The sequence below is a fragment of the Oenanthe melanoleuca genome, chromosome 2, assembly GCF_029582105.1.
Source record: "Oenanthe melanoleuca isolate GR-GAL-2019-014 chromosome 2, OMel1.0, whole genome shotgun sequence".
Taxonomy (NCBI): Eukaryota; Metazoa; Chordata; class Aves; order Passeriformes; family Muscicapidae; genus Oenanthe; species Oenanthe melanoleuca.
The window spans coordinates 69963174-69990092 of record NC_079335.1 but is presented as its reverse complement, the minus strand read 5'-3'; the positions used below and the strand labels follow the sequence as shown (position 1 = coordinate 69990092).

At 38.2% G+C, this 26919-nt stretch overlaps 1 protein-coding gene across 7 annotated transcripts in view; it reads left to right on the top strand.

Annotated features, from left to right (window-relative positions):
- SEMA5A (semaphorin 5A) overlaps positions 1–25415 on the top strand; it is a 356553-nt gene extending 331138 nt beyond the window's left edge. For all 7 annotated transcript variants that reach the window (XM_056483463.1, XM_056483464.1, XM_056483466.1 and 4 more), the window contains 6 exons: positions 490–708; positions 9505–9675; positions 14547–14702; positions 16729–16776; positions 18936–19147; positions 20526–25415. In XM_056483463.1, the coding sequence (XP_056339438.1) occupies positions 490–708; positions 9505–9675; positions 14547–14702; positions 16729–16776; positions 18936–19147; positions 20526–20645 (926 nt within the window). In that variant the 3' untranslated portion in view covers positions 20646–25415. The remainder of the gene's footprint in view (positions 1–489; positions 709–9504; positions 9676–14546; positions 14703–16728; positions 16777–18935; positions 19148–20525) is intronic.
- The last annotated feature ends 1504 nt before the right edge of the window (positions 25416–26919 follow it).

Genomic DNA, 26919 nt, shown 5'->3' with positions numbered 1-26919 from the left:
GGGATGCCCATGAGCCTCTGAGCACAGTCAGCAGCAGTGAAGGCCGAGTGGATTAAGTGAGCAGAGGAGGACCAAGGCAGCTGGCTTGATGAGTGGTCACACGAGGCTCAATCCTGTCTCCTTTGTCACTTTATTCCTGTAAAACAGAGGCAGTTATATCTATCTAATACATTTGGAGATTTTTTTGATGGTAATTCCTGGGCAAGAGAGACATAATTTTTATCATTCTTAGGTGGAGTAAATTGTCTAGTTCAGTCAATGCTGCCGTAAAGTTTTAACTGAAATGTTGGATCCAACTGTTCACTGTAGTTCTGTGTAAGTGATTATGAAATTTTTACTAAGGAACAGCTTTTTGAGATTAAACTTGGGTCGGGATTGTGAGACTAAAGGACAAAACGCTCCTGTTGGTAAATTTGAAGAGGAGAAGGTTGTTTTGGGGTGAGATAATGTTTTAATTCAGTGCTAATTGTTCAACCCTTATTTTGTCAGGATTGTCAGGGGACTTCTTGCGCTCTGGAAGGTACTCTGCTCATACCATCAACGGTGCCTGGTCACCCTGGTCCCCGTGGTCTCAGTGCAGCCGTGACTGCAGCAGAGGCATCCGGAACCGCAAACGGGTCTGCAGCAACCCCGAGCCCAAGTATGGGGGGCTTCCTTGCCTTGGCCCCTCTCTAGAGTACCAGGAGTGCAACATTTTGCCTTGCCCAGGTAAGTTTCAAATGAAATTAAAGAAGTGAAAATAAAATAGCTCATCTTCAAGGTTATGTCTTGCAATATATGGTTTGGGGTTCTTCTATTTTAGTTGGTGAGTTTTGGACTTGTTTTGGTTTTGCAATCAATTACAGCTCAAATTTACCTTTATATTGTGAGTGGATTTGGGTAATATTCTCATGTGATGTCAATTAATTTATTGTCAAGAGTATTAATAGTTGTATTTCTTTTTCACTTGCGAGACTGATGGTAAAAATAGAATTTTCATATGTAAACTTATAGGGAAAAAAAGGCATAAGAATTCTGGCAAGACATGAGAAATCTGGCCTAGTCTTTTTTTTAGACTCAAAATATTATTTTCATCACAGTAGCTGCTGACAATAATTCGGTGTTAGGTTTTAAGTGTAGAGTTGCCAGCAAATAAGGTTCACAACTGATTACCAAATTAGATGGTTATTCAAGAAGTCCATAAAGATTGTTCTTGGAATATTGAGTTTCTCCCCTAATTTAAAGTTGTTTTCTGATTCTATGAAAGGGATTACAAGTAGAATATATGTTTACAAGAAACTACTTTGGGTTAAAAATCATTGTTGTATCTCTGACCTAGGGGAAAAAAAAATCTTGGTTTCAGTCACATCTCGCCCTTTGTAAAACAGACATTCAAACTGAAAGGCTTTTAAGCTTTGCAGAGGCTTAGTGGGAAAAGAGGGGGGCAGGATATAGGAGAACACATGAAGAAAAGAAGGTGCTATTGGTTTAAGAAGAGAGAATTCGAGATAAGAAACAATAGAATAAGAAGGAAAGAAGACTGAAAGATTCCATTACTTCCAGCAGCAACAAGTAAATTTAGAAATAAGCTTTTCATAAAATTTTAATTGTATTAATTATGTATAGCAGTGCTTCATATTTTCTTGTTGAAGACTTGAAGCTTTTGTCATTTATTCAAGTGTGGACCTGAAGAATTACTATGGCAGCATGTATACTGCTTATGTGTAACACTATTTTAAAGCATATATGTGTATTAAGATATACATATATGGTTTCAAATTAAAACTGTATTCCCTAAATCATGGATACACTGGTTTTTATAACATGAGTATTTAGTCCAATCTTTTTGCAGTGCTTTCCCTCAGCTTTTAAAGCCCAATAACAATCACTGTCCATTCCTTGCATCAGAATTTAAGCAGATCTGTGCAGAAAACAATACTCCCCTCTCGAGAGGACACAGTTTCTTGAAAAACATGTTTCCATCTCGCACTGAACCTAAGCAATATGTTTTGGCACACAGCCTACAAACCCCACAGCTCTCTGAACATTCTGGCTGTTCACTGAAAGCAAATTTCTCTGCAGTTTCATTGCTAACAGGATTGGTAGGATTGAAAACTTGAATGCCCTGAGGCACTCAAGCCCTCAGCTCTCCTGCTGGTGGGGCAGATCCATGGGGAATTTCTGTTGAGGATCCCTGATTTGATCTGGGGAAATGCCCATTGAGCCATTGAAGTTCTATGAGAGGCACTTGGGCAGAAACAGCCAGTGCTTTCTGGTGAAATATTCTTTCTGTATCCAAGGAGGAATGTAGCTTCAGTTGCTTCTTGTGTAGCTTCTCTATCTGGGAGTGTGAACATCTGAGGAAATCAAGGGAAGAGACAATCCTTCTCTCTGAGCACAGGGGCATGACCAGTGAAGGGTGTCCCTGTTTCTACACTAAGCACTATGGGAGAGAGCCGGAAGGGAACCAACAGGGAGACAATGTTTTTCAGAGAATTAGGAAATTGTGGTCCAAGTCTTCTCCATGTGGGCACAGCCCTAGTGTGTGATTCATTAGCTCCTGGAATCATAGCACCTTGCTTTTTCCAGGATAATAAAATGATAAACAATTCTCTTTCATGTAACTGCACTGTTCAAGTAGTTTGGCAATAATTCATCAAATCAAAGATTTAGAAGACCATTGCACAAATGTGTGCAGATCTCCCTAGGGGTGTATGCAGTAGGTGAAGCAACCTAGAGCAAAGCAACTCCTTGTTGGCCCCTGCTCCCCTTGCAAAGGGAATGTCTCCATAGGACACTGCTGTCAGCTTCCCTGGAAGCACATGAGTGGTGTGGTATAAGGTACCAGCTCTGCTCACAAGCTCTGAGATACCTGATCCTATCTCCATACTGTAGTAACTGAAATGTATTCATTAAATGGACACAGATTCTCTGTAAAACAGGGCTAGATTTGTTGTTCAGCCCTTGCTGTTGTTTTTCAAATTAAATGCTGTCTTGAATTTTTGGGGATTTTTCAGAAGTTAAAATAAGTCAAAAGTTTTCAGAAATTATATTTTTATTAAGCTCTTCAGCTATTCGCTGTTACATTTTTTTAAAGAAATTATTTTAAGTAAAATTATTTTAAGTAAAACACACCTATAAGTTTGTTGTAGAGGCCTGAGTTGTTAATGAGATAGACAATACCCCAGGCTAAAAACCATGAATTTTAAGGCAGAATTGAAAACTGCACTTTGAATTAGAAAATATTTTAAAAGATCAGTGGATATTAAAGTGTGATGGGCCTTTCTGAAGTGAAAAGCAGTGCCCTAATCTATCTAATAATTTTATTTAGAGAAAGTTTTATTTTTCTTTTCAGTGCAAAGCAAATTTGAATAAAGATGTAGAGTATGAGTTAAGTATTTAGATGTGTCATAGCCTGCAACAAGGAATCACGAGGTTCCTCAGCTACAGAATTACTGTTTGCCAGTAATTAAAACAAAAACATAGGAGACTAAATCAGATCTCAGATAAATCTGAAGGGAAAACTTTGCAAGCACTAAATGTAATTGATTTTTTTTTTTTTTTTTGAGACATGGGAGAGTAAAATATTATTGCAGGATAAGGCTTACACATAAATTAGACCTGATTATAAACTTGTAGAACTGAAATAAATTCTTACTGGAGAAGAGAACCAGTAAGTTTGAATTTGCTTAATTTTTAATGAAAGAGACAGAAGAAATGTAGGGGGATTTTGTTCTGACTTTGACATGAAAGTATTTTCTATAGTACTAGAATTAAAATTGCAAAGAATTTGATGCTGCCTAAGATTTTCCTGAGCCCCTCCATGGTAAAGACAGCTTCACCTCAGCTCCCTTCTGGCACAGAACCCTTTAGTAACAGTCCAGCCTAGTGATTACACTTCCAGAAATATTCTGGTTAGCAGGCAGAGGTGTGATGGAAGCCTTAAAGAACCCTTCCTGCCACTGCAAGCTCAGCTCTGCTTTGCTTCCTCTTTTGCTTTCTGCAGGCACAATCAACCCCTCATGATGTAAACTGCTGAGAAAGGGGAGTGATAGAGAAAGACACTGAGCAGTGTTTAAATCATGCTGCAAGTCAGTAGGACTTTTTGCTTCTCAATTGATTAATCTGGGCTTGGTGTCATCCTGGAAGACACCGAGTGCTCTGAAGGACTAACACAATGAAAAAACCCATGGAACAGTCAAAGTGTACAAGGCTGTTTTGTAGGGTTAAGTGTCTTGCAACACTTGCAGCATCTTAAGTATACTTATTAATATATTAATAAACAGAAATTGATGGTTAAATGCAGGTTCCCAAAACTAGTCATCTAGACTCTGCCTTCAGCAAGTTCTATTAAACCTTTATTTAAGCCTGCAGGGGAGAGAGAAACTGAATTTTTTTCTGGACTAGTAAATGGTCCACTGATGGGCAGATTGGTAGCAGTCATTGGGCCTTTTGCTTGAAGGCTGAATATATAATAGTAAATTGAACAGTGCCAGAAAATTGCCAGAAATTGTATCCAGCTCCTGGAAGATGACTTGTCCGTATTGTTCAAGTTTTAGAATGATCTCTCACACAGTTTTACCTTCAACTAACTATCACTCTCCCAAATAAGCTGAAGAATAGTTTGTGAGCCAGTGCAGGGTAAAGGCATGTTCTCAGTACTGTTTCCATCTGGCTAAGCTACTTTGAGGGGCAGGAGAATTTGAACTATTGTCTTGCACATTATGCTTTGAACCTGTGCCTCAGCTCTTTTTTATGTCTCAGAGATGTGAATCGCATTAAGCTGGCAAGAAGTGAACTGAACTGCCTCAATAATTATGGAAAGGATCTGTGAATGCTCACTGACATTTCTGTTTTCTTTGAGTTACTAATCTGCAGTCAATAATAAAAGGAATCTAAAATTAGGGTTTTTTTATCCTTGGGGGTTTGCAAGATATTTACATTATGAAAAGAAATAGATGATGAAGTGTTGTTTCAATGATAAATTCTGCAAGTCTACAAAAATTACAGGAATTTGCTGACTGTAAGATCTGTTTGCCTGGCAATAATACAACCAAACCTAAAGAACATTGTCCTAGTTCACAGCATTGCACACCTCTTCAGTTATCTCTGCAGAAAACCACAACTTTTCTTAATTTGTGTTTTGTTTTGTTTCTTGTTGCCTTCTCATATATTCCTTTTCACTGGAACATTTAGCTGATGTGCCTTAATCAGACATTTAAAGCAGAGCTCTGTAAGCCCACTGAGTAGCATGAGCTACAGGAGTTCCTCTTCTCTCTTGTCATCAGGGCATGGTGGAGGATCAGATTTGCCATCTCTTAGATTTGAAATTCTGATATTTCATGACAAAATTTTGGGATTTTACCAATTTCAGACTTTTATTATAGTAGTTCAAGTTTGGTTTAGTTGTGATATTTTAGCTTAGAAGATTTGACTAAATTCATATACCCCTAAATTTGCTAATAGCAAGTTTCAGATATACAAAGGTCCCTGAAAGGCTATTTAAGTTATTTATGGATCCCCTAAAGCCAATTACTTTTTGGGGTTTTTTTTCTTCTTTATTGTTTTCATTTCCCCCTATTATTTCTTTCTTTGAACTCATATTTGGCCACAAGAAAACAAGAATGTATTTAAAAGAATAAATTTTATCCTGCAGTAGCTTCATAAATCAGCAGTAAAAAAAATTACTCCACTAAATGGAGGCTGAAACCCATCTCATAATGATCTCTCTGATCATTCCCACTGATCTGTCTAGGCTGCTTCTATAGCCAGCAAGAAGAGGGATGAACTGCTCTTTGAAGCAATTGTTGGTTTTCTGACTTAGAAGTCTCAGTTACAGACTTAAGCCCAAGTGGACCCTTAGATTTTGTTACTGTACTTTTCTTAGAACCATTTGTTTGCTTTGTGTTTCTGCATTGCACCATTTTGACTGTTTGTTTCAGCCAGCATTGCTTTTAGGAATAAAAGGTATCATAGAAATAAGACTTTGCCTTTGTAAACAATGATGTAAAAGTTTCTCCTTTCCCACACTGAAGCATGCAGCAGTATCCCACAGGACTGGGAAAAAGCAGTAGGCTAAGTGGTGTGGAATGGAATGAGCCCCAGGTGTCTGGAGGGGAGCAGCAGGCTGCCCAACATGCAGACAGTTTATAGTAGCCTGCAGTTCTGTCTGTGTTCTCAGGGAAGCAGGTGAGCTCAGTGTGTCTGCCCACACTTCCTTGTAAAACCCAAAGTGCATAGCAGGGTATCCACTTCACTTAATTGTCTCTTGGAAGTTCTCCAGTCGTGTGGATGTTTTGTAGTGCCCTCAAGAGATCCCATTTCTGTGTGCTGTTTCTTCCTCTTCCCTAGGGTGTGTGTTTTTTTTGTTACAGTGAAGAAATACTTCTTAACCTCAGCAACGATCAGTAGTCAAAAAGTTGTTTGTTTTACTGCAAAGGAAAGAACACTGTTTGATAGCACCCTCCTAGTTAAAAAGAGCCTTCTTCCTGACGGGACCAATCTCAGCAATTGTCAAAAAATGTAGAGACTCTTTAAATCTTTCATTGTGAAACTACTTTAATGACTTTCTTTTGTCCAACATCTCTACAAAATTGTTATGTAAAGAAACTGTAGTGACTGGAACTTTCCTTGCTGCTGTGTATTTTTCCTCCTATAAGAGGCAGAAATAACATTAAGGGCTCCATGACAAAAGGAAAAAAAGGCAAAAAAAAACCCAGATGGTGCTTTGTTGCTAAGCAACTTAAAGAAAGATGAAAGAAACCGCAGAGCTCTATTTAGGTCTTGTAAAAACTCAAGCAGTAAATACCCACTCCTTTGATCTTATTTAACCATGATGATGCCTTATTATCCTTTGTTGCTGAAAAGAAAAAGTAAGTTCTGGGGACAGATAAAAGAGGTAGCTACAATAGTCCTTGAGAAGTTAGAGGTAGCCTGTCAGTAAATAGTTGCTTAAAAAAATCCAGTTATAATTGCACTGTCCAGCTCAGCTAGGATCAAATCTAGCACTGTGTATTATATTTGTCCTTCCCCACCTTTCCCAGATCCACTTCTCCCTGTACATCTGAAGACACATGTAGTGCCATGGTCACTGCAGTTGTGGAACGAGGTGACATTCTTGGGTGTCACATCAGTCTCTGTGTTCTCAGCCACCTGTAGAGCGATGGCAATTTCAAATGCAGGTGCATTTGTAATTCTCACTCTGGTCCATTGAAAAATAAGTAAGAAAGAGTGGGGGTCACTGTCTCCATTACAGTGAACAATGCACTGCCAATGTTTGCAGACAATTTATGTTCTGTGTAGTTAATCTTGGGCAGAATCAATTCTGTTTCATGAAGTCTGTATGCTGCAGCAGACATGCCTCTGATCATTCATTTGAGCTAGTCAAAGATCACTATAAAGAAAAAAAATAAAATAAGAAGAAAGGCAGTATCTAGAAAGGTAAAGCCTTAATAGTGTATGAAATAAATAGCTTGGGTAACAGCTTCTGGTTTTATTTGACATAATTTTAAAAAATGAAAAAAGTGGCAAGTTCTGAATAAAAGATACCGTGTCTTGAAATTGTTATAAAATTGCACAGTATATTTCATCTGCTCTGAAGACAAATAACCTGTGACTTTCTTTGATATGAGTTTGCATAATACTGCATTAATAGAGTTATCTCAGGCAGAAAGACATATTTGTTTTCCAGTGAAAAGTATGAATAAGAAAAATATGAGTAACAGAACAAGTCAGATACTCTACCAAGATGCAATACTTACTTATGACAGGTGGTATAAAACACTCTCATGCATCATTATTGGTTGTATGATGTAGCAATCATTGAATTCCTTAATAATGGAGACAATTTATTAAAATTGCATGTGTGGAATGTAGTACCAGATTATTGAAATCTTGTCTGTCAAATCAGGCTTCAGAGTCCAGATAAATTGGTTGCAAAAGTTTTCACAACTACAGTTCTTAGCAAGGAAGTGCCAAGTCCATGCTTTCCTGATGTTTCAGATGATGTTGCAAACAAACACTGCAGGGAATAAGATGCCATATTCAACAACTTCAGTTATAGAATTAGTAAATATTCTTTGGTATGCAATAGTGAATTATCTGTTTGATTAGCAGTTGAGAACTTGAAGCTATACTGTATCTGAAATGACATTAAAAATGCATATATAGCTTTTAATATCAAAATTCTCCTAGCTCATTTTCCTAATGTTGAATATTTTGCATAGAAATCATTCTACTCAACTCACCAAGTGCATTTGTGATATGCAATCCTGCAAAATCAAAATAAGTAATTTTTTAATGTTCTACATCTCCTTCCAAGAGAGAATCTAAATGAAAATACCACAAGGATTTTTCTTCATTGTAAGCTAATATTTTTAAGATTTGTAAACTTTTTTTTTTTTTTTTTTAATGGTAAGAGATAATGATGGAATAGCATTTCAGTAAACCAGTAGAAACTATCCCTTGAAAGGCTGTTTCATTAATTGAACAGAAAACATCAAGACAGATATGGTAAATAATTTACTTCTGTAAGAATTCAAGTGATAACGCTTTAAATAGAGGTTTGAAAAGAAATTAATTTTTTTTAGCATATGAAAATTTTGAATATATATAGGTTTTTGTCTCTTTAAAAAAAAAAATAAATGAAGAAAATACTGAATAAGGAATTCTTCACTGGGAGAAGTACATCTGACTTTGTCATGTGGCTATAGGTACAAAGTCTATGGCAGATGGGCTGCAATGTGCCTGTAAATACCAGAAATACATCCTGGAGTGGTAGCCGTAAGAACAGGGGCTCAAAGGAGCCAGACTGGTGCAGGCAATGAGGTGAACTTTCATTTAAATCTTGACTAGTGTCATAAATCATGTGACAAATGAGTCTCCCATGAAATCTTGACTACATTTCAGAAGAATGCTGTGAAAACTCTGAGTGGAGAATAGACTTGAATTAGTAAATACAAAAGGAGGTAGGGAGTTGAAGGTAAATAATAATATTAATTCTTCAAAAACTTATTTTAGAAACCTAAAGTGGCAACTTCTTTTTGCCAGTGTCTGTTGCTTTTTTAAACTTCTGGCATTGTTCTACCTCTGACATCTATGGTAGAGCTGTGTTAAGACTTTAACATTATATTGGCCCATCAAATCCTACAACTGTGTGAGATCATTTGAAATGGGTTGTAGGGTTAAGGCAATCTACCTGGGTTGTGAAACAAATTCTGGATTCCTCCATCCTTCTGTTGCTATTATTTGGCTACGTTTTATTTATATCAATAAAAAACTACTTTGAGCTTACAATATTTCTGCTAAACAAACTTTGGTATTTTGTTTTCTCCAAACTGAGAAAAGAAAAGGAAAAAAAATATTTTTTTGCCCTGAAAGATATTATGGTACCTACTAAAAGTGTCTTATATGTATGAGTAATTTTGTTAGGCTTTGTAGCATACGATGACCTATGAGAAAGATGAGCTGGATTATGGCTTGTCACACATCAGCTTGGAAAAACACAGTATTTTTTTGTCTTTTCAGTGGATGGAGGCTGGTCTTGCTGGTCATCTTGGTCCAAGTGCTCAGCAACGTGTGGAGGAGGGCATTACATGAGGACACGCTCGTGCACCAACCCGGCGCCGGCGTACGGAGGGGACATCTGCCTCGGCCTGCACACTGAGGAGGCACTCTGCAACACACAGCCCTGCCCAGGTACAGCCACCCTGCCCCTTCTCTGGGGCACAGGTGGGCAGCACAATGGCCTTATCTGTTATTCAGAAGTAAATAATCTCCCTTACTGAGCGCGCCATCAGCTCTTGCGTGCTGCAGTAAATCAAGCACTGGCAGAGCGTGCTCTACAGCACACTACCTCCTTCCTCCCTCTGTAAAAATTAACATCAGGGTTGCTGTATCTGAATCTGGATTAAGTAAAATTGTGTAATATTTGAAGTGGACCGTGCAAATGGCTTCTGAGACTTTTAATAAAAATATCAAAAAGAAGTGCTTTCATAACACCATTCACAGCAAGCAAATTGCTGACGTTAATATTCAACACTTGTTATTCTTCAGGTTCTTCAAGTACATAACATTTGCCCTGTTTTCATATAAAACACAAAGAAAACTTTCATGGTCTTTGTAAATTTCCTTCTTCAACTTTGGATGTTAAGGAACAAAGATCTGATCTTTTTAAATTACTGTGGAGTGCTTAGTAGATGAAATGTCTCAGCACTCCTGCTACTTGTATGATATTATGGACCATGCCTATTTCTGTAACTTTGCCTTTGACTCATATTAAAGAAAACTAATTTTTTTAAATGAAATTTTTTCAATTAAATTGAGATTAAAACCACATAAACTTCAATTTACAGCTGATTAATTGATTACAGACAACAGCAAAAGGAAAGAAGCTCTGATGCCATGCTGTATTACTTGCTTCATTTAGAGCTCCTAGACTTCATAGCAAAAGTTTTCTGCTCATATGATGAGGCTCTGTATGCAAGGGCAAAAATCCTATGAGTTTGAATGGATCATAATATTTGCTATGATTCTTTCCCTTTTTAGGCACTACATATCTTCCAGCAGAATAAAAGTACCTACTTTGTCAAAATTAAAGTAAATTGAGTTTAAAAAAAAAAATTTATTAAAATTAAAAAAAAAACCAACTAAACAAAAGCATAACAATCAGTCAGTTATTTGATTTTTTGAAACAAATAGTGTACATTTGTATGTACAAGTTGCATAGCTGCCTTGAAATCCTTTGAGGCATCTTTGAAAGGTCAGAGCTGGGGTGTTCATTGTGCTAGTATTATAGCTGTTTCTCTTGTTGTGCATTCATTTTCTACCACCATTTTCCTATAAATGACAGTTTGCAAACATTCATAAATAATGTCTTCATCTTATTTTGACCTGCCTGTGATCCAAATTTTGGAGCAGATGAAGAATGGAGGAGAAAGTTGCTTCCATCCATCTTGGTTCAAGAAAGTAGAAACCCATATAAAACAGTAACATTTCAGAGGCTTAAAATGTATTTTTCACATTCTGTAATATTTTATTGATATTTCAATCTCACTGAAAATTTGCCATAGGTTTCTGAAGCAGCATCATCCACTAGCTGTGAGAATGGCCTTCGCCTCATGTTTACAATATAGATTTCAAAACTGCTTTTTGCTGCTCTTATTTCACTTGGGTATGGGTCCAAAATAACTTCAGTGCTTCATAGATCAAGGTTGGACAGGTGCCTGAATGCCTGCAGAGCCATTTTCTCGTGGTAAAGGACCAGGTGAAGAGTGTTTCATCCTTGTGCAGATCTGAAAGCACTATTGCTGGCATTCACTGCTTGAGTGACATGCTCAATATGAGAGAATAGTAATTACACTTAGAATCTAAGAACAACCAACCAGCACTGAAATGAATATGCAAAAAATGGAAATGATTTATAACATTTCCTAAGTTGTGAAAAGAGTGAAGATTATTTTGGCATTTGAAATACTCTTTTTTTTTTCCCCAAACAAAACTAGCAGAAAACAAAACTTTCTGAAATCCTGATACAAAGGTTTTGTTGAGGATATAGAGATTCAATGGCAAATCCAACTGAAAGTATTCAAGTATGCACTGAAAAGAAAGTAACAGGCTTGTGTCTGCAAAACACATCAATTTTTCACATCTTTAATTTTAAAAGCTCTGTCATTGAGTTGGTAGCTTTTATTTTAATTTATCCAAATGCAATCACAGCAATATGAAAGGAAGCGCTGCAGGATTGATCAGTAGTGGCAGATTATCAGTAAGTACAAACAGTTGCAGTTGTGTCTGCAATATATTGTATAAAACAGTATTTTATACCTTAAGTATTTACTGCTTCTGTAAGGTGAAAATACATTCTGTCCTTGGCTTGGTAACTTTCACATACAAATAATGGACAAAGCAGCTGAGCATTTAGAGATGGTGGTGTAATACCACATGAAAGAAATTTAAATGTTACATTGATCAATCTGATCTTTCTGCAGTGCTGCCTTCACCAAGATGCCCCTTAGGAACTGCTTTAACCTAGCTTCAAAGGCCAGCCAAAACTCTGTATGACGAAGATATGACATGTCATGATTAAACCTTGCCATAGAGGTGAAGAGCAGTTCCAGGTTAAACACCTCTCAGCCCACCCTCTCTTTTATATTCTCATCACTTGTGCACAGAACTGAGGAGCAAGTGGGGAGGAGCCTCAGGTACTTTGAAGATGCAGAAATCAAAGGAATGAGGCAAGATAGCTGTCAGTAGAAAAGCATGCAAAAGCTATGGGATCACCTTCCCAGTGATGGCACACTGAACTCATAGTCTTGGGTGCCTTACTTCTCTGCAGCTCTCTGAGCTCCCAACAACCTCCTCAAACCACAGGTTTGGTGTGATGACCCACAAAAGCAGGGATGCCCTCTGTTTCATGCTGGCACTGATGTCCCCCCTCTCCTCCTCTGTGATTCTGTGTGCCAGGTGAAGCTGATCAGCTCAGCACCAGACCCACAGACTACCTGTCCTGTAGTGTCTGGGTGCACTGCAGGACTCACACAGTTTCTTTATTGGTCCCCTAAGGAGCAGGACAAAACAATAACCTTGCCCAGTCACCCAAATATGGCTTAGCATGATCCCTGTGTACTCTGAAGTTCCTGTTTCATCCTGGAATGTGGCTTCTTAGCAAAGGATCTGGCAGGTCAAAAGCTCATTGGACAAGATGGGGCTGCAGAGTGCATGAGCCAACAAGGTGCATTTAGGATCTTGCCCACAAGCATTTTGGCACCTGCTGCTTATATCCCAATTATACCAGGACTGGCCAAGAATCTTGGCTCTGGCTTAAGCATGCTCTCTGCCACCAGTGAGAACTGGGCCAAGATTTGTAATGAGCAACATTCCTTTAAGCTTGAATGAGCAGGACTTTATTGTTACTAAATACTTAAGGTAAAGATCCATATACTGATTTTACTTAGATCCAGCAGCAGACAGTGGAGGTGATAACAGCAGCTCCTGATGTGCCACATTAAGTAAGCAGGAAGAAGCCTGTGCATTTGCTTGACTCCCACCTCAGCTGTCCTGCCCCTCTGAATTAGGATTGAACTACATTTTGGCATCTGCCTCTGTGCTCCTAGTACCCACTCTGCAAATGAGCCCCTCCCAGAACCTTTCCTAGGAAACAGAAAAGCCAAAGGACAGAGCTGAGTATTTCTGCTATTCACAATAACAAGATCTTACAAGCTGATTCTATAAAGGTATTTGTCCTATTGTTCAAAGAAGGCCTCATCCAGACAGTTACTAATTGTTCATTAAATATCAATATCCTAGTTCTTACCTGACCTGCTAGGTAAATCTATTTAATAAACAATCTATTGCTTGGCATTTTTCAAGACTGAAGTCTCAAATATTCCTGATGCAGTCTTTAAATTTAAGAGGATTGAGAGTTTTAACTTCTTTCCCATGTGAACAAGGGAAAGTACTAAGTAAATGTGAATCTTGTATTCTGGAATTATACAAGGTATTGGAAGGGGCCCCAAAGAGTGTAAAATGTCCTTGACTTTCCACCTGATAAACAGTGTAGAAAAAGTTCACTAATTCAAAAATTGTAATGTTCTTCAATATAACTTGAATCAAACACAGAAAATACAGCTTTTGATTTGGCAAAATTAGATTTGTAAATTTGCTTCATATTGGCATAAAATCACTTAAAATTCTGAAGTAGAAACACACTTGCTTTGGAATAGTAGGACACTATTTATTCCACGTCAAAAACCATAAAACCTATCTCTGTGGGAAAGCTGAAAGAAAGAAGAAAGGAAGTTTACCTGAGCTCTGTCTTTCCTATATTTGCCAAACTCAGAAGACTCCTATAAAGGCAAGGCTTGGCCTTGAATTGTAAGAATGCTGAGTGCAGTAAACTCTCACCTCCTCATGGGAATGAAATCAATTCACTTCATTTAGGGAAAGAATCTGAGATCACACAGGCATGAAATAAAAATGTGTTAATCAAAGCTACATGAGGAGAGAAAGAAATATAGAAAAGGCATAGAAGGTAACAAGCTGAATGGGGAAGAGGAGAATCTACAGCCAAGAACCTGAAATAGCAAAAGCTAAAAAAAAAAAAACTTGAAAAAGTCTTCAAGATGCTTCTATTTCTGCAGTTAAATACACATCCTGTTTCAGACTGGAATATATATTCATGTAGATGTCATTGGTACTTGTCAGGCACATAAAAAAATGCAGTGCCCTTGTCCACCCTAACAACCTAGACTGGAATCAGTTCCACAGCTATCACTCTTTCAGTCACCCCCACAGAATCCTCTGGCTTCTCACTTCCACACACAAAGGCTATGGCAGAAGCCAAAACCATGAGATGCCTGTGGCAAATTTACCATCACATCCATATTTCAGAGACTTCTGCCAAGGCCAAACCGCCTTTGTTTATTGAGAATGGAGCTGCCCTCTGCTAGATGGTGGTAGCTGGGGATTTCTCTCTGTCCTGACTCAGGAACACAAGCTAATTCTGTCTCATTCAGTGCCTTGAACTGCCTAATCACAGTGTCTGCCTGTGTCCCCCCTGCCTGCTGCAGACAGCTGGTCCGAGTGGTCCGAGTGGTCCGAGTGCGACTCGTCCGGCGCCCAGAGCCGCGCGCGGCAGTGCATCCTCCTGTTTCCCGTGGGCAGCCAGTGCACGGGCAACGCCTCCGAGAGCAGAGCCTGTGCTGGGGACTCCAACTTCATACCAGGTGAGAGCAGCCTCCTCCTGAAGGGCTGGTGGAACCTCTCGGGGTTTCAGGCCCGAGGCACAGCGCTGATCCAGACTGCACTGTGCAGATCCGTGTGCTGAAGCAGAACTTGCCTTTAGTCAGCACAAGGATGTTGGTCTGCTGTGTAGAGACAATGTTGTTAGATCTGGTAGCTACATAAAAATCTGTCCCATGGCACCCAGTGCTGTGGAGCTGTCCCTACTGTCACTGCCTGGGACTTTGGTTAGTCACTGTCACAGCATTCTGCAGGTCTCTCCCATTCTACCTGGTAGCAGAGGATCAGTATACACAGCAATCAGAAGTAGTTTGCTTTCTATTTTTAAATGCTTTTGAGACCAGGATTATTAAAGAAACATTGCTGCAGGTTTTGTGGTTTGCATGTACAATATGGGTGCTGTGGTTGTTAATCTTGGAATAACTTCAGAGTCCCTTACATTAATAACTGCTCAGAAAGGCAAATACTTTTAGCTTTACCTCCAGTCCTTGTCTCCCATGACTGCTAAGTACCTGATGGATAATCACTTTATTCTGTAGTATTTGTTGAAACTCATGACTGTACTTTTGTTTTTAAATCACAGGAGTTATTTAAATCCGCACAACAGTACGGGTGGTCACAATGCACTGCTCTTAACAGTTGACTTTCTCCCTATCTACATTAAAAAAGCTGGGGGTCTTCTCAGACAGAAAAATACAGATACATTTTAATGAATCATTTGAAATGTAGTTATGTTTATTAAGTGCAGCAACCTTTTCTTTGTGCGACTATGCAGTAAACTAACAAAGACATCAGCAAAGTTAAACTCTGTTTTTATGGATGGTGCATAATGCTTTAACTCCCAAATAGTATTTTCATCTAAAATCAATGTGAAAAATGTCAGTTTGAAAGCAAAGACTTCCACATTGTGTTTTCCCTTTTCTAAAGCTTTTGAAGTTCTATTAATATTCACATTCAGTGAATCTGCATCTTAATCCAATATAAACTCTACAACTTGTTTTAGGAGGTAGGCATTTTCAGAATCTGAAACAAGCTACCATGTCTCTTGCCCTTATGGTTTGTTTGCTGCTCCTCCTTGCATTACCAGTAACACAGCAGATCAGGTCATGCCCATTACTCCCACCTAGGGAATCGAGCTTTGGCTCACTTGGCTCGCTTTTTCTCATCCAGGTCTTCTAACAGAGGGATTTCCTCCCTAGCTCTTGGCTGAAAACCCTAATCCCTGCAGAAGTGGCAACTGGGCACACAGTACTAGCCCATTTCTGTATCTTCTCCCTTACTTCATTTGTTGCTTGGAAAGACGTTATCAAAGAACTTAAAATTCTGCCTTTTTGAAATCCAGGTATACTGTGTCAGCTACCCCAGTTGTATGGAGGGGATCCTTGACCCTTTCAGGGAGGTTCAAGAGACTGATTTGTAAGGCAGAACTTTCCTTCATAGAATCCACGATCTGGAAGTAAGGAGTGGAAAAGCTTGACTGCCAACAGATTTTATTCTGTATTCTCAAAGTAAAAATGGTAAGGATACAGATTGGAATTACATTTTATTAGTTTACAAGTGAGACCTGTGAAACTGGCAGTCGTCTTTTTTGAAGATGTATCAATTCCCACTTTTCACATTAGTGCTAGATGAGACTTGTAGAAGTAATGAGCACATTTGAACACAAGGTAATTAAACTGTAGTTAATTCTACTTCAGTAAATCAACTCTTTCTTCACAAGCCTAAACTCCACAAAGAATGTTTCCATGTGCATTTCATCCTTTTCATTCCAGAGATGTTTTGAGGCAAGAATTAAAAATAACTTGCTGCTTTTGCTTGGGAAACTAAGGAATCTGAAGATATCATGGGCTCCTTTCTATTAATTCTACTGCATAATTAAAATATTTTTTACCTTGAATTTGAAGTGGATGTAATAGAATGAGTTTTTAGATCCTTGCTGTGTTCATCTAACTAGAAGTTCTCTGTAATATTTTTTTCTCCTTGGCCTAAGTGGTTTATTTGTTCTTCTAGAAATCTCTGTGGCACGATCCAGCAGCATAGAGGAGAAGCGATGTGGCGGTAAGCTTCTCAGCTAGAGATGTCTATTAAATGCTGAAATATCGATTCTCCATTTTTGGCTTCTGTTTCACCTTTTGCACTCCCTGAGTATTATTCTACCTTCTAATGCTGCATTCTCATTATTTACACTTGTACAGAAAAAAGTAGTTACTTGTACAGAAAAATGTAGTTACTACAGGATTTCTCATTAAATAGCCATCTGTCATTGGTGACCTTTGAGAGTAGAACAAGCATTATTGGATGTTTTTATTTTCTTCTTTGTCATTGTGGCAGTCACCCTTGTACTCAAAAAGAAATATCTATAATAATCTAGTTGTCAGAAGGTCAAAATTTGTAAATTTGTTGCTCTGCCTTTTTAAGAGTAATAAGTCCACAAACCTCTTTTAGACTCCAAATAAACAGCAGAAAACCAACCTGCTAACAAATTTAATAGGCCAGACGCTATCTGGGACAAAACGGAAAAGTAAATAAAACATTCCATTCTGGAGAGTTGTGATGCTAGAAAAACAGATCTTGAAAGGAAAAAATTTTAAAGCCACTAAACAATAAGAATAAGAAGGAAAATGAACTTTTTTTGTTTTTTCTGTGCTGCGCTATCACGCTTAGTCTGTGTCGTCATGGTAATAGCTCTGGCCAGTTCTAGTATTCTTCCATGCACAGATAAGCTGCATTTTTAACCTAATAAAGGACAATAAAAACACAGAGGTTATGCAAGAGCACTTGTGCATATGGAACTTGTTATGGGAGCCAAGATAATGTCATTTGATTTTTTGCTAATTAGCAGTGGTACTCTGAAAACATTTTGCTAAGTTCTACAGCACTGGGAAACTCTCATAAAGGTATAGAAGGATGTTTTAGTGATAGATTGTTATATTGACACAGTTGATATTAGTTTGTGTTTCTAAGTACTCAATAGGCAAGTAAAGGTCCTACCTTAGGTTTTCTAAAAAATGAGACCCATGTACTGGCCCATTTTTCTGTATTACAGTGAAAAAGATCTAAGAGATGCTTTTAAGAACTAGCACCAGTATATCAGTTTAAAATCCTTCATTTGTACCTTTAGGCAATAACAAACAAATTTTCAGTCATGCTAAGATGAAATTTCCAAAATGAGCTTCTCAGTGATACTGCTTCCCTATAGTAAATCAAAAAGCACAAATAACAATGAAAAGCAGTGCAATTTGTTTATTTTGATCTAATTCTACTGGTGCCATATCTGATCTGTTCAGCAACATCAGGGGATGGTTGTGCTTTAGGCTCCCTCCTACAGTGTCATGCAGCAATTGGCTTCCTCTCAGTTTTAATCCTTGTGTAGGTGGAGAGGGTTTCCCACGGTCTGATGCCATTGTACCTTTTAAGAGCAGAGCAGAAAGGAGGGTGCTGGGCTCTGAGTTGTTGACTTTGCACTCTCTGGCTACCATGCTTAAAGGTGTATTGAGATTCAGGCAGTCTACCTCTAACCACTTCCCATTTCCCCCTAGAATGCTACCATTTCTTCCTCACTTCCCCTTAAATAAAGAAAAAATTCCATGAGCTGAAGAAGGGAACAAACTGGCCAAGATACAAAAAGAATGGTAGCCAACAAGAATCAAAGCAGGGATGGAAAAATGTTTGCAGCTTCTGGGACATGCATCCAATAAAAGAGATATGGAATATGTTTATGGAAAGCAGGAATGGAGTTCAAAGATATCAGGATTTTGTCAGTTCTGCCACAAGTCACTATGTGTAAGAGAAAGAACTGTAATAGCAGCGGAAGAGGTGATACTATAATTCACTGAAAAACAAAAAGCTATTTATGTACACTATATACATAATTTATATATAACAAGGCAGTGTTATACAGTCTGAAAAAAATCTGATAAACTATTCAAACATATGGAATGCAATTAATTTTTCCTTTATTTGTGTTCTGAACTTGTTTAAGCATATTTCAACCATCTCTACTTACAGAGATGTATGGGTATCTAAGATTCTTATAATGGTCCCTTCAGGGAGGTAAAATGAATTTACCACATTGCAATTGAGATGTTTCAGGGAAACACATGAAAATTCCCTTATCCTTATTTGAATCAAACACTTGTCCACATTTTCTCCCCGAGCTGAAGCTTTTACTGCTGCTGCCTTAAAATTAAGATTTCCTTCTTTTCTCCTGTCTGCAGAGTTCAACATGTTCCACATGATTGCAGTGGGATTAAGTAGCTCAATCCTTGGTTGCCTTCTCACCCTGCTAGTGTACACGTACTGCCAGCGGTACCAGCAGCAGTCCCACGACGCCACTGTCATCCACCCGGTGTCACCCGCCCCGCTCAACACCAGCATCACCAACCACATCAACAAACTGGACAAATACGACTCTGTAGAAGCCATCAAGGTGAGCACAGGGCTGGCAGCTGCTCTATGCACCTAGACATTTCTCCCCTATCAAAAGAATTCTCCTTGCTACTTTTCTGCAGTGGCATTGGAGCTCAACTTATGCTGACTGTTAATGACAAAAGTAGATTTCACTTGAGGTATTATAATTGCAGATCCTTGTCAATACCTGTTAGGAAGGAAGTTAGATTTTGCATGTGTGTATAATTTATACAGCAGGTTTTTCTGGAAAGAAAGCAAATCACTCAAGTTGTTTTGTGGGATTTTTTTCCTAATTGTGTTCCCTAGTGGCTTGTTCAAGAAGTAAATAGGGCTATTCACCATGGCATCTGCTGAAGAAAATCCTTTGGCTCTGATAATCCAGTGTCAAGGGCACTGTTCATCTTCCTGCACTATGTCTCTATGTAAGAGATGTATCTGGTGAATATATTCTGGGTCATACTCTCAACTAGTGTCTATAACCAAACTACTCTGTGAAAAAAGCAGTACAGATGTACTGAGAGTCTATAATGCTATCCATACTACTTCATCATTATTACAAAATTGCCGTTTTCTTTTTGTGACCTTTTAAAACAACTCCACTTTTCAGATCCACTGAATTAAGGAAGGATGTGCATTCTAATAATACCTAGTTCAGTATTTTCAGGTTACAAAGTTTATTCATGCAGCTGCAAAGCTTTTTTGCAAATGAGGATTTTTCTTAAATCCTACCTGGATAATCCAGTTCTTAATTTCTGCATTTTTCTTTCTAATTAAAGACATTTTAATGAAAATCATTAAAAACAGCAAGAAAAGTCTGGGTCTTCTAGTCAGCAGTGGAATATGAACATAATTTAAAGCTTTTTCAAATTCCACATAATCTCTCTACATAGCTACAGAAACAAAACAAAAAAACCAACACCAATCCTTTGAAAATTCATATTCTAAATACCCATATTACATTTTTAATAAACAGGATTTATGCTTTTAAGGCCTTCAGATGTTTCTCCCACTTGAAAATCAGGGAATTAAGACAGTAAGGAGAAAATAGTATTTATTCAGTAAAAAGATAGTAAGTGACACATTTTAATAGGAAGAACTGCATATATATGATTTAAAAAATATTCACAGAGTCATAAAATTAGTTTTTTAATATTGGGGTGAAAATGCTTGGCTTTATTAAGTAGAATTGCTTTCTGTAGGAATGTTATTACATAAGAAGATACTTCTTGCAAATGCAAGTTTCAGTAAATGTACAGATATTTCTCAGTGTATTTTTGATTGGCTTACTATACACAGATATTTGCCACTAAAACTGCCTTGGTGAAAGAGCATGTAGTAGTTACCTTTCCTGTCTCCTTTTCATTTTCTGATTTCTTTTTTTTTCTTTTTCTTCTCAGGCATTTAACAAAAACAACCTGATTCTAGAGGAGAGAAACAAATACTTCAACCCACATCTTACTGCAAAGACTTATTCTAATACCTATTTTACAGATTTCAATAATTATGACGAGTACTAATGGGCTTGTGTATTTTTTGGCCTTCTGTAACTCCCCAGTCCCCCAGGCCTGTGCTACTCAAGTGCTCATGTGATTGAGGCTTCAGAGATGAAGTTCAGAGACATTTCAAGCACGATCCAAGCCATCCCCATTGCTGCCGAAAGCCCAAGCCGCCTGTGTGTGACATGATGTTTTCTTTGCAGAATGCAAGGTTGGCCTTCAGTGTCAGGGGCTGCTGTAGCCCCTCAGTGTTGCTGGACCACTCATGAGGATTGCATTGCCTCACTCAGTTTCATAAATTTTCACTACTATTTCTTTAACAAGTGACTAAGTAATTCCAGAGTTTTAAAAAGAAATGAAAATGTTACCCCTTAAACCTGTGCCAGGAGTACAAATCTAATTTTCTTTTTAGGCATTGTCTTTTATTTCCTTGGGGTTTAAAAAGGGACCTTTTTGCTGTCAGCCCTCTGTGCAGTCTCCTGAAGCTCACACTGCCAAAAAGAGCTCACAAGGTGCTGGGGATGACAAGAAGAAATGTGGTGGTTTAGTGATCCTCTGCAGCAGCTCTGGGCTCTGTAGGCTGATCTTGCAGGGCTGTAAATCACTCTGACTGCAGCTCAGCTGCTCGGAGTGCAGGGAAGTTCTAGGGCTGTACCCAGGGATACAATCTTGTAATTAACCTGGACACCTCCAGGGCCAGTGGTTTCCACTTGCCAGCCAAGCTCAGTCACATAAAGCCTTCAGCTTGCTCAGTTTAATTTTTGTAGGGTGTGGGAGGGCTTGACCCATAGGGACACCGAGGGAGGAAGGCAGATGGCAGAGGCAGGCTGGGAGGGTTTTCTCTGTGTCTCTAACAAACCAGCCTTGCTGCAACACACAGGTTTGTTGTGGCATTCCACAGGCTTCCTCTCCATGGTGCATGCCCATGGGACACACCTGTGGCATGTGGCACTCGCCCCCAGGCTGGCCACAGAGCATAGGGCTGCACCCTGTACTGTGTGCCATCTCTGGATGCATAATCACAGGTCTGCTTCTTTCTTTCCAGCTTTTACTCTATATGCACATGTCCGACAAACAAAGCTGGCTCAGAGGATATGGATACATTTGCAAAGGGCTGTCTCACCTCTCTGCCATGTCTGACCTGCATCAGTCAGCCCCTAGAGGAACATTCTTACCGTGTTTAGAGCAATGATCTTGTTGGACTTCATTGATGTAAATATTTAAAATGCTATTTGAGTTTTAAGTTATCAGTTTTAATTCCTTTTGTAGTGGTAGATGAGGAAACACAAAGTTTTATACTATTTTTCTTTGTCCTATTTTCACCCGCATTCATGCCATTTTATTTTTGTATCTGAAATTCCATATGTATAACTAAAAAGAAAATTTCAGGGATTTGAGTCAGATTTTACAGAGTATATAGTAGCAAGGAAGCATTTGCTATTTTCAGAAGCTTGTGAGAAGAAATTGAAAGTGAATATTAAGGATTAAAGGACTGGGCTTTTATTTTCTTGCTAAAAGCAAAGACCATCATACTACAGTACTAGGGAGGTCTGCAAGGAGAAGCAGAATGGAAACATTTCCATTCTGTTTAGAGCACTTGCTAATTAGGTTATGGTATGATAGACAAATAAAGGAACACATGTACAGATTATAATGATTCACAACTATTTATGAAAGAAAATCAAAAAGTACCAATAAACACTCCCATAGCAATGGTAAATACTGTATCTACTCATGGCAGTGAGCTCTATTTTTGAAGGGGGATAGATCTGAATGTAGCACTATGCTTCCAATCTGTTCTACAGAAAAAAAATGAAAAAATTCACAGTGGTCTTTAAAGTGTTATGCAGTAAAATGAACACACATTTACCATCTATGAAAGTAATTAAGATCAGCCGCCTATTTTTTTCCAGCTGAATAGTTCTCCCTGTTACTAACTCAGTCAAATGAAAGCACCTCACCTTCACACCAGCTCATCTCCAGAAAGTATAATAATGCTGGGTCTCTATAATTTGTGATTTTTTACTGTACATTAGAGTTGGTTTTCCAGGAATAAATTACCTGACTGCCCTGTGTAAGAAAAAATTTTCTTTGCAAGAAATAGAGGGGAGAAAAGCTCTCCAAATCATAACCAGCATGGTATTTGAATTACTGTGTTCATGCCAAAAGATAAATTTTATATTTAATAAGATAAAATAAAACCTTTATTGTTGCTACTACCAAGAAAAAGCAGCACATGTACATACACACATATGAGCAACATTGTTCCTTTCTGCCCCTGTACTAAGAGCACATTAGTCCAACTTCGGGATTTTATATTTAGACTATTAGTTTTGAGACCAATATCTTTAAACTATTTGAACTATGTATTTTTATTTTACTTTTTTGAATTAAAATTACTGAAATTATCTTTTTTTTTTCCTGACTCTTAGTTTGAGGTGCGCCTATCTTTATAGTGATCTATTTTTCATTCTTTTCATGGATAAATACATACATTAGGTACATGTTATATATGTGGTAATAATACCCTAGGTTAAGTCTGCATGATCATAGAAGTCCATTTAGCAGATGCTCAGTCTGCTCACACTTCCCTCTCCTAAAGGAGTATTTCAGGTGTTCCAGATCTTTGAGCAGCTCCCATGTCAGAAAGTGTTTCTTTTAATTATTTTTCTTTGACATTTACCTTCCTAAATTTAATTGTGCTATATCACAGGTAGAAATATATTCAAAACTATCTGAAGCAGCAGGGTCAACATGGAAATTTCACAGCACTTAAATGAGAAAAGCTTGTTGGCAAGATCTTCTTGTCAAGCTAGGTTGTGAGACAACAGGTTTTAAAGCCTTTAGATATTTGTGTCTTAGGTAACTTTAAAGGACCCCAGATGCACTGCCTGTATCAGTATTTTCACCTTCCAAATTCTATGTAGCTGCCCAGCTTTTCCATACAGCTTTTCCATGGAGCAAAGCAAAGTGCAGTCTCTTTAATTTTCAACTTACTTTATTTAGCATTTTGTCTAAAATAGGCTGCAAAGCTGAAAAAACAGATTTCATAGAATTGTTTAGGTTGGACGATGTCTAAGATTGAGTCCAACATTTCACCTAGTACTGCCAAGTCCCCTATTAATCTATGTCCATTTTTTGTTGAAAGCACTTATTTTTCTTTGTGTCAAAAATATATCAAGTGGGCATTTCCTGCAAACCTTGTTTTAGCCAATAGAGCTTTCAAATTTTCTCAAGGATAAAATTTGGTTATGAAAGCATTGTTTTATTCTTTGAAAGGGAAAATCAACTCCCTTGCTCATTAAATGCCTTGCTTAAATGTCCTTCATCTTTTCACTTGGATAAAGTGATCTATTTTGGATAAATAATTATATTACCTCTGATGCTGTTAGTTAATATTACTAAACACTTTTACACTGATTGCATAAATATCAAAATGCTTCTCTATTTTGAATGCAAGCAGTTTGGCAGATAAATGCAGATTCTGTAAGTAAAGCTGTTTCCATGTAGCCCTGCTGCATGGAGGGAGGAGGAAGCAAGAGTTCCAGTCACGTCCTGCACAGTATATCCACTCATTGGCCAACTCAGAGTATGCTATGCCTGAGTACACATTTTGTGCTTGTTTTTTATGAGTCATAGCATATATTCCTCAATTGTTTAGAACATGGACTCCTGTGCTTGCAGGTGTATCTTGGACGTTGATTTGAGTCTGATGATCTTATGGCCTTTTTAAGTCACTCTGTTTAGAAGCTTTTCCAGCTGTTTGCAATCACCTGATGTTGAAGCAGTGTGGTTTGGCTAAAACTAATCAAGAGAGTTTTTACTAGGATTAGGAATTTCATAAGAGAGTGGAAGAAAGAATGGGGCTTAAATGTCTTTGATTTCCAGGCTATTAAGCAGTACTGATTAAAGTCTCACATGGATGTAAGATACTGTGCATTTAGTTAGCTCTACCAGAGATCAACACCAGGCTCTGGGAAAATACCATGCCAGCATACAAATAACATAAGTGCTTCAGCTACTGAAGCACTTAGGTTAGTGAAGAAATTTATTCAGAGCATCAGACCATATGGCTGTTCAAACCAGAAAAGAATGTAAGAGGTCCCAGATGTAAGTAAAATGTTAATAGAATTAAATGTTCCAGTATTTTTTTCCTCATAATTATAGAATGAATATATTCACTTCTTTAAATGTGGGACCAGTTTTAATAAAATCGGCGCAACATGAGCACATTCCTAATGTTGATTGTATGCATAATGGCTTTGCTGTATGAGATCAATTCTGTAAACAGTTTGGTCCAAGCTTATCTTGCTCTGCTTGAGGCGACTGGCCAATTTTAATTTTAGCTGCCACCAGCATAATCTGTGTCTCGTCTAGGAAAACACTTAAATGGGCAGAGTTACATTCTGATGGGGGCTTCTGTCTCTCCACCAACACTGCAGTGAGCCTAGAGAGATACACTTCTAATTTTCAGTGTCATTTCCTTGCCTAGGTTGGCATAAGCTAGGCTCTTGAGTATGATTTTACTCATCAAGTGACCACACCAAGATCAATGGTATAGATGTAACAAATTACTTATTTTACTGTGTTTACAGAATTGAGCCCAAAATGTATTGCTTCTGCACAAATCCATGCACAGTACAAGATGACTTCAATAGTATAAAACCAGATTCATTTACAATTGTTCACAAGCAAATCTGCATCTTGATATCAGGGAATAATATCTGTTCATTGTGTGGGGTATTTGAATTCATTCCTTTCTTTGCTAAATAAATGAATGATAAAACAAGATACTGCTTGACTTCATTTAAAAGCCATTCTTCCAAATAAAGAAGGATTGTGGGATCTGTGGACATTTTCCCTTTCTTCTGTCTACTCTTCTCCACAAAGATGAGCCCATGTGAGGCTGAAATAGCCTTTAGCTAGACTGTTCTGTGTCACTAAATGAATGCTTTGCATTATGTTGCCATGCAACAACATTCTCTAACTGGGATGGTACAAAGAGGGAAATATGCAAACTTGGAGGTTTGGCAGCAATTTCAGCCCCAGCAGAGGCAAGAGTGGGCAGAAGTGAAAACAAAAATGTAGAAGAATGTGACTGGAGGCTTGGCAAACTTGTCAATAAACTCAAAGGAAGGCAGAGGCTTTTTGGGAACTGCCAAGCATGAGGCTATCCAAGACTGCAAGCTCCTGGATAATCAAGCCTAGTGGTAGTTCAAGAAAAAGCAGTCTGATGGCAACAAGTATTTGTGCAAAGTTGTGATTGTCACTCAGAATGGGGCACGAAATTTACTGGTGACACTGCCAGCATCAGGTCAACCAGAGAGGGTGGAAATGCTCACAAGCTGGGAGCATCACCATACAGGAGGCACTTTGACAATAGCAAATATCCTTCTTGTTGGCAGGAGGGATAAGGCAAGAGGAGCAGGTCTGTAGGGCTGGTGCTGCACTTGTGGATTTTGGGCTAGCTCCAGGCTAGCCCCACAGGCTGAACACCCACAGCCAGTTAGAGTGTGTATCCCTTTAGTGTCCCCCATTTAGTAAAGAAAAAAAAACAAAAAACAACACCATAGAGATGGCATGCTCTTAGACTACTTCATGGTGCAAGTTAAAGCACACTGAAAAATGTACTGGGAACTGATAAAACTTTTGTTTCCTGTTGGCTTTTTGGATCCAGGTTGGATACTTTCTCACATATTTTTCCTCTTGCCTTTTCTGCTGTGGGAAATTGATCACAGCTTCTTCCTTGCTGAGTATTTGTCGATTTGAAGGAGAGATTTTATGCCAGTAGTGAGGTCTTCTAATTTTTTTTTACTGTAAAACTGACATAAAGGGCTGTGTGAAAACTGCCATAGTGATATCAAGTCTGTCTGTATGTAATTGGTTTTAAACTGAAGGTATAATTCCTTAACTGAAATTATCATCTTGGCAGAGATGGTAATTTTCAGAAAAAGATTCAGTGTAACTTTCAGCATTCTCATAATCCAGTCCTAGAGGCTAAGAATGCAGAAGGAAGGTGTTATTTTTACTTGGGTTTTGTTTTTTTTTTTTCCCCAAATATTCATCCACAACCCTCATCCCACAGTAGATCTGGATTTGAAAAAATCATGGAAGGTAATTAGCAATAACAAAGTAGTTTTGTTCACTACAATATAAGAAAGGTATTAAACTACTGGAGCTTTTGTTAGCTACAGCAATAGACATTGACTGAAAGTGAAAGAAATATAAAATTTCAAATAGATAGGAAATTTAAAGTCCCAACTTTAAAGAAAAAGCCTTTGATGACAGGAAATCT